Source organism: Habropoda laboriosa, unplaced genomic scaffold, assembly GCF_001263275.1.
Source record: "Habropoda laboriosa isolate 0110345459 unplaced genomic scaffold, ASM126327v1 scaffold9, whole genome shotgun sequence".
Lineage (NCBI taxonomy): Eukaryota > Metazoa > Arthropoda > Insecta > Hymenoptera > Apidae > Habropoda > Habropoda laboriosa.
In genome coordinates this window covers 2,149,434-2,165,047 of record NW_017100191.1, presented here as the reverse complement: position 1 = coordinate 2,165,047, position 15,614 = coordinate 2,149,434, and the positions used below count along the sequence as shown (strand labels likewise).

The 15,614-nt window shown below is 42.1% G+C and overlaps 1 protein-coding gene across 1 annotated transcript in view; it reads left to right on the top strand.

Annotated features, from left to right (window-relative positions):
- The window catches only part of LOC108580263 (probable G-protein coupled receptor 158), a 199,729-nt gene that overhangs the window by 97,828 nt on the left and 86,287 nt on the right, over positions 1 to 15,614 (top strand). The window contains 1 exon segment of the mRNA XM_017943973.1: positions 10,842 to 11,042. Coding sequence (XP_017799462.1) covers positions 10,842 to 11,042 — 201 coding nt within the window.

Here is a 15,614-nt window from a genome sequence, read left to right as displayed (position 1 = left end):
CGTCGGTTAGGTCAGGCGGGAAATTTTCGCGGGAAATTTTCGCGGGAGATTTCCGTTATTATAACACGGTATAATTTATTAATTTTCACAATTTTATTATAAATTTATATTTCCAACAATTTGTTGTAACAGTACGTATTGTCATTTATACATTTTTACAACTCTCTTCAATAAGCTACTATATTTTAATGTTTTTATTACCTACTTATGGTGAGACTAAGTTTGTAATGATTGAAAATCAGATTGACCTGTAGTCATCGATTAACTATAGGTACAGTAAAGCTAAAATTATGTCGAATAATATTTTATGCGAGAGAAAACTTTATTCAACGTTTGCTTGGTATAATATTGCGAAATCATTTATATCGTACATGTTTATATTGTAACGAAATGTAAAGTTCTGTCTACATGTCATAACAGTTATAACTGTTTACATTTTGCTGCCTCGCATTATTTTCTCGGTGAATTCTGTATTTAGAAATGATTTAATACTGAAGCATGTGTACAGTTTATTTATAATTCTAACTGAATTTTCGAAATTCAAAGGAGTACCTGTTAATTTCCATCGATGTTAAACAATATTTTCGATCAAACGAGAAAAGCTAATCGCAGAAAAATTAATTTTTGAATTTGACAGTTCAATTCTTTAAGAATTTCAGGAAAGATACGTGTTTGGTAACAAAAATCTGTACATCTGTTTCACGAATATCCTTCATTTTGCGAGAAAGTGGAGGTCTTAATGTTAAACGACAATCAGAAGTGATCAGGGACCTTATTTCCAATCTTCCATAAAAATGTCTCCAGTTCTTCAACTACCAGTATTTGAAAAAAATTGCTAGAAAAACTATATTCAAGAAGTATATCCATCACCTAAAAAAGAAAATTAATCTAACTTCTACCTATGCTTTCTTCCAAAAAAATTTCTAAAATTTAATACTCTTTATTTCCCGCCTCGAAATGTACGCAAGCAGTACATACTCCTCACTGTATGCAACCTGAATGCAACCATGTCCCTGCGTACATGCAACCCACCTGGTCCTCCAGAATCTCCAATCAACGGCCATTAGTATCGACAGATTTACAAAAAATTCGATCAGCTGACCGCAGAGACGTCCTGTGCCAACCGCCACGCATCTGACAACGAAAAGTACGCCGATTTTAAACGTCAGAGCGAAACTGCAACGAATTAATAGCGTTTCGAATGAACGCTAGTACGAAATTGTTTCGCTGTCCGTTTCAGGTGTGCCCATCAAATCGGACACGTAACTCTGTATGACAGTGCGGATGACAGCGTGGCTGCTCTGTCGATATCCATTTTCGCGTAAAAGAACCAACGAATCGACAGACGTTCCCTCCCTAAATACAGGGTGTACGAAAACACTGGCATTCTGGTTGAACGGTGCTAGGGATAAAATGACGGACGTAAATCAGATACTGATGATTTATGAAGGACCATGAAGGCGAAGGAGGGAGGATCGTTTTCCCGACGGAGGGAAAGACTGAGATTTATGCGGAGGCCGATACCGTCCCGAGATTGACGTTAATAGAGTCTCAGCTCCCTTGGACAGGTTTCGAAGTAGTTGTGTAGGCTACTGGAAGTTATCTATTAAAGGCAGAGCCGTGAATCGGTGCAGAAAATTCTTAAGCGACACGAGGAAACTCGTGATGGCATTTTCGCGTCTCTACGGGACGTTGTTCGCAACTAGGGGAATTCTTCGTACGTTACGAAAGAATCTGGTTACTTTTTTATTTCGGTCGATGCACAGAAATTACGAGGTGTACGGTGTTTCTCGCATATCGAAACTATTTTCTCTTAATTAAAAAAGGTGAAACTCCGTCGGGTTTGTGGTTGGATTTACGAAATGAAGATTCGTTCGGTTCTGGTCGCGGTTGCCTTGAAATTTAGATAGCGATTGTTAACGAATTCTGGCACTCGAGGGGACGATAATTTCGTTCGAAATTCGGTTAACTGTTCTCTGTGAAAAATCTCCTTAGCAGGGGTTCCAACACTTCGAAACGAGCGGTTGGGGGGCACAGCGAAGTGTGTCGAGTGAAAAATCACTGAATTTCGAGATCCAACGACGACCTCTCTCCTTTTCGTACTTGCCACACTGCTTCATGCCAACAGTCTGTAGAAGACATAATATTTGTTACTCTGGCACGTTGCCAGGGAACTTTGCAGAGTCTCCATTCGGGGAGAAAAAATGGTAGTTCCGTGACTTCTTCCGCCCCTTCGTTACGCCGCTCGAGAGATTAATCTCTGCGCCGGGGAGCTGTGTAAATGGAATAATTCTATCGCTCGCTTCTCGCGCGAAAATCCCACGGATTCTTCTCTCTGTCTTCTTGGAAAATGTGCACCTTCTTAATTACTTCTTCCGGAGTTGTTATGTCCTAATTTCGAATCGACTGGCCAGCAAAACGATAAACTGTCTTGCATTCCAGGTTTTTTTGGAATAGAGTTGTTGGAACCACAAACGTTCCAGAACGAAATGTAGCGATATTCAATCATGTGAGAGGAATTCTTAATTGTTTTTTTTACGTTGCTGATCTCATTTCTAATTTTACCAAATTTAACTGCTCGAATCGAACTGTAACAGTTATTACAAGCAACAGAAAGTGATAAAAATTGTCGTTTCAATCACAAATTTTGCTCTTGCTCGGTCATTCCAAGGTACCTATCGCTTGCAACGATCATTCGTCTGGTCATAAATGCCACAAAAGGGAAAGTCACTCTCCCCTGTTTCCAAAATCATTCCCAATTTTCTGTCCAAATGAATCTTCCGTAATACTCCGTCAAGCACATCACAAAATCCAAGAACATCTCAATTCTGGTCCCTCTCGTTCCCAAAATCACCCTCGATATTTCTCCCTTAGATCACAAGCACGTCACAAAATCATAATTATGATCTCCTCCCTCGAATATACCGGGTATGCAACCGGGTCACGATCCTCCCCAGAAGAATAACGGCTGATTTATTACCACCAACGTATGCCACCAAACGCACACAGGTATACACAATCTACAGCAGTTGCTGCCAGTTTGAAAAGGCCCGTAAAAATGGAACAACCCTCTCGGGGAAAAGGGGATTTCAAGCGGAGTGTGTGATGCAACGCTATTCGATGCAGCCTCTCAATTACCGTAGTCGTCGTCCTCGTTGTAGAACGAGGACAATAATTCGTCCTATCCCCCTCCAGTTCTGCCGCCACACCGTTCACCCGCCCTCCCTTGCCCTCATCTATATCTTCATTTCTTTTACGGAGTCCTCGGGCGTTGTTTTGTCCCGACGAAATAATGCCCGAACAATAAACGGAACAATAAAGCTGGTTGTCTGTTTTCTTTTCGTTCATTTCCCTCCCCCTGCTGCACCACCGCTGTTCCAGAGTTAAGAACACACAGTGGAACGTGTCGGATTGACATTACTGAGGGCACCAGTGAAAAGAACAGTTCCATTGTCTCCATCCATTGTCTGTTAATGTCTCGTGACGTTATTCGTGTTTACGATGCAACCCCTGCTCGTGCTACTGTTTCCGTCATCACCCCATCGACTCCCTCCGTTTCGCTGATTTCCCTTTTTTCCCTTTTTTTTTACATTTCGTTCGAAGAGATTGAAAAGTTACCATTTTTAGCCGTAGAACCTTTGGGAATTCACTTGCCGCCCCCTTTGTTCCGCGACAATGGCACCGAAAGCAGCTTCCTCTTTTCACCGGCGCCCATTCAACCCTCTCCCCAGCTTCCTCCCCCTCTCCGCAGCCCGTTTTTTTCGAGTAACTTCATTCCCAGCTGGGGAATTCGTCAAAAATTCAACCGGCTGAGAATTCGAGTGAAAAAGTTTACCAAACTGCCTTGGCACTTGGAGTAAAATTTTCTGGCTCCTTTGTAATATTTACATCTAGTGAAATTTTTATCTTCCCACCTGGAGTTGCAAGATGCGAACAGTTGCAGTAGAAAATGTAGCTAGGTAACGAATAATTAGCTTTAGGAGGGTTCTAAGTGGCACATTCAAGGATTACTTGTGTAAGTCGTTGTTAAAATTTATTTACCGTGTTTGTGATATTTTCTTGTTCAAAAAGTGTAAACCGTAGTAAGTTGAAATGCTGCGTACATACTTGTGCAACCTTTGGACAGGTATAAATGAATTATTTTCGTGGAATAATAATGTGCATCGAAAAAGTTATAAATTGTTAACATCGATGGGTTCATTTTTCATAGCAGTCACCGATCCATACTTCCTTATGCTCGAAATTGAAAAATTCGTAGTGATTTATCAGCCGGAAGATTGCCTCTGTGTCTGCCTATTTCAAAATTATTTGCAAAAATGAAAATACAAAAGTGATGGTACGTTAAATGTGGCAAATGTATTTTTTCTCATATTGTACAACTTCATGGTCAAGGCATGTACGTAGAACGTGTTTGTAAAATTTGGAGTTAATGTATCGATTAGCTTTTAAAACCTCATGGACCAGATTTCATTGTCCATTCAGTGGTGATTGGAGAGCCACGAGGACCCCGGAAGTTGCTCTTTTATTGCGCCATTCTTCCCACTTTAATTACCACGCTGGTCCATCGATCAGCCGATCGAACGAAAATGGACAAGGGGCCATTTTCCCCGCCACGTAACGAGCCGTTCCCGTAATCGTTCGGCCATTTGTTTCTCGTCGGTTTTTAAGTCGTCGATCGGTGCTCCATAAATCACGCAAACCTCACATCCTCCTAGCCATTCTTTGCTAGGTACCTGTTTTACACATTCTTTCTTTCGCTGAAAAAGCTGCATACATTTAGATAAAATAGCAATAGAAATTGCAACTGTAACTTCAGCTGACCACCATTTTATAAAGAATCAGTATTTTTATAATCCTCTTTGTCAAGTCCTATAATCTAATTATCTGCTTAAAAAATCAGTCGGTTCTTTCTGCTTCGACTAGACTGTGCAAAAATTTTCACTTGATTTTACAAAATCTTAAACCAAAAGTCGCTTCTTATAGAAATAATTGTATCGCTGTCATATTTCAATGTTTCTAAATGAAATGTACGGGATTATTAATTCGAGGTACATGCTTTCCAGTGACGGAAGGTTCACTTACGAAACATTTTCATTTTCGTCGAAAGAGAACCACAAATATGGGTATTTTAGAATTGGTTAAGGATACTTCTGAACCTCGAAATGGAGACAGTTATCGAAAATTTCCAAGTGCAGGCTACGAGATTCGCTCGAAGGATTTATGCGACGGCTGATAAATTCCACAACCGGGTTCCAGAGAATGGCACGCCTCAGAGACGCGGCGGTTAGATCGAAACGAGGCTGACAGGAATCGAGCGTGCCCCTGGGTCGTCGATATTGCAAGCTCAGTGTCTGTCCCTAGTGACAGCGTGTCATTTCTGATTACACCAGACATCGCTGGCGAAGTTAAACGCAAACCGGCGCATAGCCTAAGCTACGGCTGATTGATTTCTGATTAGAATTCGCCTGTCAACGGTGATGGGACCTGGGAATGTCGTTTCGAGTGTGGACTGCTTGATATCTGATCCAAATCACTTCCATCAGGGTGCAGAATTTTATTTCCAAAAGAAACTCACTTTGAAAAATTATTTACGTATGATAATATGTAATTAGAGAATGTTGTGGTGACGCAACGCATTTTTTCTATTTTAGTTCGTTGCTACTTTGACAGCTTAGAACTTTGTCTGACCATGTGTAGTCTTAGTCTGTTGATATTATCGCTTCTGCGTTTAAGCATTGACTTGTACTACTGACCTCTGTTTGACTATATATCGATCTATTCTACTAACATGCCTCCTGTATGCAAAACCAGTGATCTACTCTACTGACTAATCCACCTACGCTTGATTTCACATAGACTCAGTCTACCTGAGCTGATCAAGAACCTTTCAACACATCGATTTGTTCTACTATTTGATTTCGACATGTCTTATCCTAATATCGACGCATTCTATCCTGTTCTACTGATCGACTGATTGGTCTATATACTGATCCGTTTCACTGATCCAACTAATTCTACGCATTCATTTCACATTCATCCACGCTCTAATTTTACTTTTGTTTGCTCAATCGTTGACCTGTACCACTGATCAACGGGCACACAGTGGTGGCATTCTACCGATATCGTCACCCGTTTGTCCACGAATCGACTTTGCCCACTGATTAATGCACTTTTGTCCGCCTAAGCGCCGATCCATTTCAGTCGCTATCTCTGCCGTGCACACCGCGTTTGTCCAGTCGTCGACCTGTTCCACTGGCTCTCATCTACTCGTGCCTGGTCACATATGATCTCGTTCCACCGATAAGCTCACCTGCACACCTAAGCGTGTACCTGTTCTACCGTGCCTGACTATACACGATTCTGTTCCACTAATCTCCACCGTTCGTCCAATCTTGACGTCACTTTTCAATAGAACCCGGCAGAAACGTTGAATTTTCATCCCGCCAGCTTCGAATATTATGATCGTCATCGTCGTTATTCAGCTCCCGGCAATCGAATCAACGGTTTGAACCGCGTACACAGCGTTGAATCACCGTTAACGCGAATTATTTCGTTACTGAGCTATCGCAACAGATGTTTGCGGCGGGTGGGTGGAAGGCCGCGCCAGTGATTGACCCATTTCACTGGCAAATGCGAAAGGTTGTAGATTCGTCGCGGCACGTCCCGCTTACCATCAGGTGGCGAGTGGTATCCGGCTTCCGTTCCGCCTGTTTGTGCGCTTACCGGCCCCCCTCGTCCTCCTCTACCCCATCTCTTCGCTATTCGTCAAGGCTGCATTTACCGGTTTTCCCGCGTTTCAGCGAGCACGAAAACGTTGTCGGTTGAATGTGGATTTTCCAGCGCGAGTTCTTCGTGGAACGATGAGTTTCGAAAAAGGGGACTGGTGATCCTTCGAGCGCGTTACCCCCTCGACTAAAGCGGATTTCCAGGTCTCGCGATTAGTAAATAAACGAAAGGCTTTTTTGTTCGTGTTCCGGTGAGATATTTTGGATTTTCTTTTGGTGAAAGGGGAATTTTGCTATATTTCAGCGAATACCCGGGCTGATATTGTTGAATTATAGTAAAATGTAAGAGAAGAAAGAAAGTAATACATTTGCCAAATCAGACGTGCAATTTGTTACGCAAAAATGTCACCGGAGACTAATAAAGGGGACACGTGCTTGGCGGGTTGCTCGTTGCCAGGCGCCAAACTTTCACATTTCTCAATTCTTCCTTTTTCACGTGAGTATTGTGACTGATGTAATTAAATATCGTTAAAATGTGACAATAAAAACGATGTGGTACAGCTTCCATGTGCAATTCTTTACTCCGAACTTGCCGAGAGTCTCTTAAAGGGAATAGACACTTGGCGGGTTGCTCGTCGCCGGGCGCCAAACTTCGAAATCTTTAAACCTTCGTTACTCATGAACGGAACGAGATAGAACACATCTTCATGCGAGGTAAAATATTTCTCTAATATTCCCCTACAATCCTCCGCCCCCGTGCATCAATTTATTCCTCATAATTTTCGATAAATCTTGTCGGCTGAAATTCTTCGCAGCGGAAACCACGTGATATTAAATATCAATTAACAATTTCACAGTAACTGTGCAAAAATTGCAATGCATTGTCGAATTATGCTTTCCAAATGATATTTCGATGTTAATTTAATCACAATTACCAGCGTAATGATAAATTGCAGTGGACAATATATCTTCCACATTTCGTTGCTTCTCCTTCTCAGAGTGAATTTTTAATTCAATTTGTTTCAATGTTTCCCACGAGTTCAATCTCAAACAATGTGCCCGTTCTCTGGGAAAACCTATTAATAAACTAGCTAACGAACTTTAGCTGCACTCGTGCCGCGCGATGGAATTGAAGAAGTAACAAAGGTGACGTTAAAGAAGTTGTGCTGTTACGCCGTGCAATTTAACAGTGAATCAATCCGGATGATGCTCCTCTGTCAGAGAACAACAAGAATATCTTAATGAGCGTTCACGAAAGAATAAGTAAACACCAAGCTTACTTCTAGATGTCACACTTATTGTTGTTTCATAATGGCAATTGAAATCCTCGCGTGTCAGTTACATCTTTATTTTTGAAGAAATGTACAAATTAAGGTTGGCTTAATGTAACTGATCAGAACCTTCTGAACAGTTCGCATAATCATGAAATTGCTAGATAATGCTTCAGTCTGAATGACGAGTCTAACTTGTCAAAAATACTCAAGGGGACGAATTAAATTAGAACTTGCAAGGCCTAGCCGGATATCTGTCGCGAATATTCAAGTAGTTCGTGTACACAGAGAATTGGGCTAAGTTATTTACACTCACCGAGAGTGAGACTGCATCTAGTTGTCTCCGCGTTGTTGACTGGAAATAGACAATATACAACGCGAATTATTGAGAAACAGCCGCTGACAAGCGACTGCAACGTGGCTCGAATTTAGAATGACGTGTTCACCTCGACATTCGTTCACCTAGAAGCGCTGCGGAATTTTTAATTTTGGAACAGATAGCAACGCAGGGCAAACAGGTTTTCAGAAATATGATTTCTGAAGTTAGAGACAATCGCTGAAAGAATTTTAGGGTTCCAATGTCAATTTTCACGATTCTCAGAAATACATCGAAGAATTTCGATGTGCAGAAAGTTCGTTGCTTCTTCAAAATTAAACACATTTGTTGCAGTAAAAAGTATCTTACATTGGATGCATAAGGGCTCTAAAGTACGATCTTGCAAAATTCCAATTTTCTGATTGCCAAAGTTGCTTGCTAATCGTATCAGTTCCTAAATTAAAATCGTGCGATCGTCGTGACCAATGCGATCCCACATTTGATCCACCAAATAGCCAACGATCCGTTCCATAGGGGCCTGATTAACCAACGATGCACAGCTATGCTCGTTTCGTCCTCGATAAGCTGCTCGTCCCGCATTGGACGGCTCCTCCTTTCCAGGTCCGCAATAAACACTTCACGGAAAACAGAAAAAGACGAAGAAAGGAAAGAAATATCGCCGTAAAAAGCTGTCGTAAAATATATTCAGCTGCAAGAAGTTGCAGCGCGTCGTTTCGAAGAAAAGAAAAATGAAAAAGGGAGAAAATTATCGTGAAATAAATTCGACGGCAATAAGGCTTCTGCCGTCACTTTGAAGAAAAAGAAGAAACGAAAATAGCGAGAAAAGAAAATAAATATCGCGACAGGAAATTGTGGCACTATAAATTCGACAGCAATAAGTTGTAGGCTGTTCTTTTCATGTGAAACCAGGCATACGCTCACACGATACGGAAATGGCAACTGGTCGTAGTTACTTGCCCCTAATATCCTAAACCATAACGCCCCCGGTGTCTGTGATTTGTGTGCACGATAAATCCGCTAGAAACTTAAGTCCCGATCGTGAATACGATTTACGACTCCGTGATTTATAGTCCCCAGGATTTACGTGAAAGTTGTCCTGGCTGCTTATTGGCCAGCGAGGAGGGGAATAACACTTGCGCTCATTTCTGACCCAATAGATACCAAATTAACTTGTGCAATAAAAATTCGATGTAACCGAACTCACGTGGAATTCTTTTTTCCGAGAGATTGCCTCTGAAACGGTGCTCAAAGAAAAATTGTCCAGATTTCAAGGACCTGATAAAAGCATTCGTCGCTTTGACTCCATCGAGAGTGTACCTCGAGCATCGTCAGAAACCAATAGGGATACTTTAATCAGAATTGCCCAGAGGAGGTCGACTTTGTAGATGGAACTTTGATCAATCGTACTGTTGAAAAAATCTGCGGGATATTTCATGAGCTCGGAGAATAAAACGGAGGCGTGCCCTTTAAATCCCGCTCTTTTCCGACTCGATACGACGCGCGACGCCCCGAATTGTCATTGATGCGCCACCGAATTCCAGGAAGCAAGCTCCACCCAGAGCTTTTTTCCTGGAAATGCGTACGCTGTAGTAAAAACCCGGTGACTCAGCGTCGTTCAATGGGCGGTGCGCGGGGATAGGTCAGTGATACGGGTGAGAGTAAGAGATGCGAGGTGCGCGACGAGGATAGTGTTCTATCGGGGCATTGAAAATTGTGGTTCTCTTTAAACGACGATATCTCGGCAAGGGACGGTCGCATTGAAGCGAAAAAAAGAGCGTTTCAAAGGAGAGGATCCGGGCTTGGTGTGACGTGGACGAATGTTCAATTTCGGTGACGTACAGTGGGTGATCGAATTATTAGTGCCGCAATAGGAAAAATGTCTTTTTTTTTTTGTTTTTGCGTAGAAATAAAATCACAATATCAAGGTTTTCACGCTGGATAATTTTTAATTGACGATTGCTCACTAAAGATACACGAAACAGTTAAACTTAGCTTATGTAGTTATAAAAAATACAGTTAAGAAGTGACAATAAAGTTGGTATTTGGTAGCGCTACCTTTTGCTGCAATTACAGCCTTGATTCTTTTCTCGATACATTTGAAGTAATTCACTGTGCGTTATAAGTAGTGAAAACACTGCGACGAAAATTCAAATGCTCAAGATCTGCAACACGTGGTTCTCAAGTGGCAATTTGCAGTATTAATACAAAATAACGTCCATACGACAGATAATGTTGCCTAAAGTGTCGCCAAGTGTGTATTTGCAATTTTTTCAACGTCAACGCTTCATAAAAAGAAATAATGAGAATTCGGTATAACTAGGTTTTCATCTGAAAATTAATCCTTATAACGTGAAACCGTCAATTTCTTACAGGTGGCACTAATAATTTCATCACCCACTGTGTGTTTGCATATCTTTTCTTTTTTCTATCGTTTGGACGTTAAAACCTGGGACACCCTGTATATTGTTTCTACCTTTTCACCTAACTTATGGTTATATTATTAAACAGGGGGATGAGAGCCAGTACGATGTCGAGGGTGTGTTCGAGTGTCTTCCATGCGCGGAGGGCTGCGAGTCTTGCGAGGACGATTCCCCATGCGTGGTATCCTTGAACTGGCTGATGAGAACAGCCATTCTCATCCTAGAATGCTGCGTCATCGCCTGTTTGCCTGCCGTCGCCCTTTTCACTTGGAAATATGGAAATGTGAAGGTAAGTGTCTGTAGCAATTGTATTCTCCTTTCCACCATTCAGATGGATCTGTTTTCATAATTCACGTGATCTCTGTGTCTCGGACAGTCTTCAAGACGCAATTTTTCAGCTATCTTATCGACAGCGAAAGTTTCGGGGATGCTAAACTACCGAACACCGAATTTCCAGGTTTCTCTTTGAAAGTTATCCAAACTTGATTAAACAACAAATTAAATTGCAAATGAAGTTATAATTTAAAATTACAATTTCGAAGCGCTTCGGCGCAATTTAGCCCATAGTTCGAAACGTTTCTTTGAAAATTGATTAGCGTCGGAACAATCAGCTCTTCTGTATCTGTTTAATTGCTCTGCTGCTCTTCCTTTCGCTTGCATAGCGTAATAGAACTGTTCACAGCAGCGTCCTTGTAATTATTTTAGGCGGTGTAAATATTGCTGAATAATTGAAGAATTTCTATTTCGTTTGATTTGTCCTGAAACCTTTTCGACAAAGTAGTGTATTCAGAAGTAGTCCATGCTCCCCGATGTTGCTTCGAAGAGAAAAATAAACACGAGCCCAACAAAGGGATCTGTCAGATTTCAAAGATACCCTCTCTGGTTCACCAGAAATCGATCGGAGAACCTGCACGCTGAAAAAAAAGCAACGAGTGACGAGAGGAAATTAATTAACCCAAGTGCAGGCAACCCGTGCAACAGCGTTGTTTCACCGGTGGCCAGCGTCCTGCCTCTTCAGATGCAGATTGCTCCCTCTGCATTGCAAAGTTGGCGGTACAGTTTTCGATGTGAATCGAGATTGTCCCCCTTGTTTCGGCTAACTTTTCACTGGAATTTCCAGTGAAAGATGCCCGAAAAAAAATACTCGCTTCGTATAGCCAGTTGCTAGCCAATCGATGAACAATCCGCGTCGGAAACGTACAAACTTTCACCAGTTTCCATTGCCAGTCGATAATGGAAACTCTTCACTGAGCGAACCCTGTCCCGTTCAATCATCCAGCGTGATTAAAGAGAGAAAACCGACGACCCACGATCAGTTTTTAATTCCGCGGAGCCTACGCCTTCGCTGATTGCTCGTTTCGCGTGCACATTTTTGGAAAATCACACGGTACATGACTGGAAGGGGTGTGCACGTTGCCTCCGGAAATTGAAAGCGTGGATTGGTTGGAGCGGTTGCCTGTTTCGCCGGGGTTTTTAGGCGGTTTCTTGGGAGACGTGATTTAAATACAGAATTCCGGGGTAGAATTTTGAATTTTGATGGATTTTCAGAGTAGTTGCGGAGGAATGAGAGAGTGTCTGGGGATTTGGGGCGTGTCTGAGTCTGCTTATGGATTCTAGGAAGAATTGAATGAATTTCGAGGATATTCGTGAGCGAATAGGGTAGTTTTTGGCATCCGCAGAATGTTCCGAAGATTGTCTATGAGTTAGGTACGTGATTCTTCAGGTTTTGAAGATATTTGTGAAGAGATGAGGGAGTATCTAAGGTCTCCAGACTGTATAAAGTGTGTTAAGTAATTTCAGATTTTTTCTTAAAGACTTTTTTCACTGAATAAAGAAATAGTCTGGGTCCGCTGATGGATTTCACAGATTACGTCAATTTTGTTGGTTACATTACAGAGCGTGTGAGTCCAAGCATGATCTACAACGAGGACTTTATGATGGAAGTATGAATTTAAAAAAAAAATAGCATGGACATTCGTCCGAGAATGAAGTAGCCTGCTGATGGATTCCATAAATAATTTTATGAATCATGAAAACTTCTACGATTGAATGGGGATCATAAAATTTTGGACGAGGTCTTCAAAAAAGATTTCATAGTGAATTTCTATATGTCGATGGATATCGAGGTACCTATGATGATATTTTTAGTTCCTACTTTCAGAAGGTATTTCTGAGATATCCACAGTATTCCAAGTCCTCTGCTTTGCTTCGGAAATAATTGAAAAAAAAACCTAAAAATTTCTCCTAATCATTCTAAGCCATCAAGATTCACCCAGCCCATATTTAAACCTTCTCCTCTATACGGTGACCCGGCATTAAACAAAATCAGGATATTGTACCCGAAAAGCATGTCACAAGTAGTCAGAATGTATCCACAATGCATTTTGTTAACGCAGCTTCCAGCGCTTCGTGTTTGTTGGAAGGTCGGGTTGGCGTTGATGAATATTGCACGTATGTGCCAACTGATTGATGTCGCGATAGTAATCGCACTTTATTTTCAATATCGATTATCGCGGACTGGACCGCACTTGGTGTTTAACAACGTCGAATATCGCGGACGAGGCCGCGCTCAAGGTATTGTCGAGTGTTTACTTAGAATTTCGTTTCTCTGGTGATTTTGCTTATCATGTAGGATTTTGTCAAGGTGGGAAGTTGACCTCATCGGCAAATCGTCGCCCTTTCACCCCCTAGAGCCGCCCTCCTAGGCCCTCGAGCACTCCCCCGTGGTCCGCAGAGTGGGATCTAGGCGGAGAGGGAGAGACGGTCCCAAAAGGGGTGTCAGCCCCGCGTGGCGATCTTGCCGAGACGTCGACTTTGCGGGTTTACGGCATGTTTACCGTTACTGAGCGCGCAGAGGCAAGTACCGGGTCACCATGTGGCCCGCAGAAGTTTCCGCGGCCACCAAGTAATAAACGGGATTTGCCCTCTGGCTTGAATAGGCTATTGTTGTCAAGGAAATCGTAAAAAAAACTTCTGAAAAGTAACTTCGCCTGGAATAAACACATTTGGATGTATCCAAAAGGTATCTATAAACTACCCGACTAGAAATTTCAGTTAGGCAGACATTAGGTCCGCATTAGGCCAGCCTGATTTGCCTGTTAGGCCCGCATGTGGTATGTAACGCGGAATATTCATGACCGCCTAATTGGAAAAGCCGCGTTAGGGCCGCGTTAGGGCCGCATTAGAATAGCTTTATTAGGCTGTCATTGGGAGACATTAATGAAATCTCACGAGGAATACCCCATCAAGACACTGTATGCCACCCCCATTTGTGCCACGTATGGCAACTGTTAGGAATGCCTAACTTAGGCGTGCGCTCGGCCACCCCCATTTGGGCCACGTATGGCAACTGTTAGGAATGCCCAACCTAAGCGTGCGCTCGGCCACCCCCATTTGGGCCACGTATGGCAACTGTTAGGAATGCCCAACCTAAGCGTGCGCTCGGCCACCCCCATTTGGGCCACGTATGGCAACTGTTAGGAATACCCAACTTAGGTATGCCCACATTCGTCTTTAGGCATGCCTAATTGAAATTCTAGTCGAGTATGTATCACGAATCTACACAGTATCTTTCAAGGTATCCACGAGATTCCTAGAAGTTACCTAGAACTCTTCGGATACCAGAAATAACACCACAACAATTGCAAACTGTTAAAAATTGCCAGGACTGTGCCCCAAATGACACGATGATCCTAATGCATCTACTTGAAATAACGACAGGGGGGTAGCTTTCGAGTTGCAGTTTCGATAGCTGAGCTGGAATAGCCTCAGGTTAATAAATTGTCTTTAATTAACCGGAAACGGGGGCCGAAACCTAAGCTCCAAGGCACTTCCTGCAACTACGCCGCGAGTTGTTACGGGAATTTATTACGCGATCGCCCAAAGACAGAATTGTTTCAACCGGCTTCAGGAGTTTCCTCAGCAAGTCATTGCTGATAAGATTTCCACCTGGATTATGAACCCTCTCCACTCTAACTATGCTAGCTTCACCTCTGAGCTTAACTTCCAACTAACTGGTAACATTATTACATCCCATGACACATATATACAGGGTGTCCCAGGTTTTAACGGCCAAACGTTGTCAGTATATTCCACGGGTTGAAATTAAAAAAAAAATGTTATACAAACATAGGTCTTTTGAAGCTATATTAAAGTTATGGCAATAATACAAAATTAAGAGAACAATAGCAGACTCGCGGTTACAGCGATAGAATACAGCAATAGATTGTATAAAATGTTTTCAATTTTGAATCGGTTTGATGGTGCTGAAGCGAGCGAAAGAGATAATAGTCTGGGGAATAAGCTGCACGAGGCAGAATTTCCCATCCCAAAGATCTTTCGCTTCAAGAGCACTTTTTTTAAGTTGAAATGCAAAACTGATGCAGTGTCTAAGATGCTGTTTATCCAACGACATAGTGTTCTCCACTGTTCCTTAGGTTATGCCATTAGTCACATCGAGTCCGATAGTGTTTTGTTTTGCTAATAGAAGCAACTTCAGAACTCTGACACAGCGGGAAAAGAGATTCGGTTCAAAGTAAAGTTACAGCTGATTAATCGCAAGGGCCACGAATTCATTTGTACACCTAATAATTTCACTGTTGATTTATAAAGAAATTTTATTACTGTGAATTTTTCCACCAATTTTTTCTGCACCGCTTTTATACGTTCGTTATATTTATAATTTTTTCCAACGCCCGATTAAATATCATATCTGATTTTCCATCCAGTTTTCCATCCGCGCGGGAAACTTCAACGTTGACAATTTTGTAACCAATTTTTTCCACTCCCGTCGAAATGTTATTAATAACACAGCAGGCACCGGTAACGACGAAACAGGATCGTTTATTGTTCCAGGAATCGA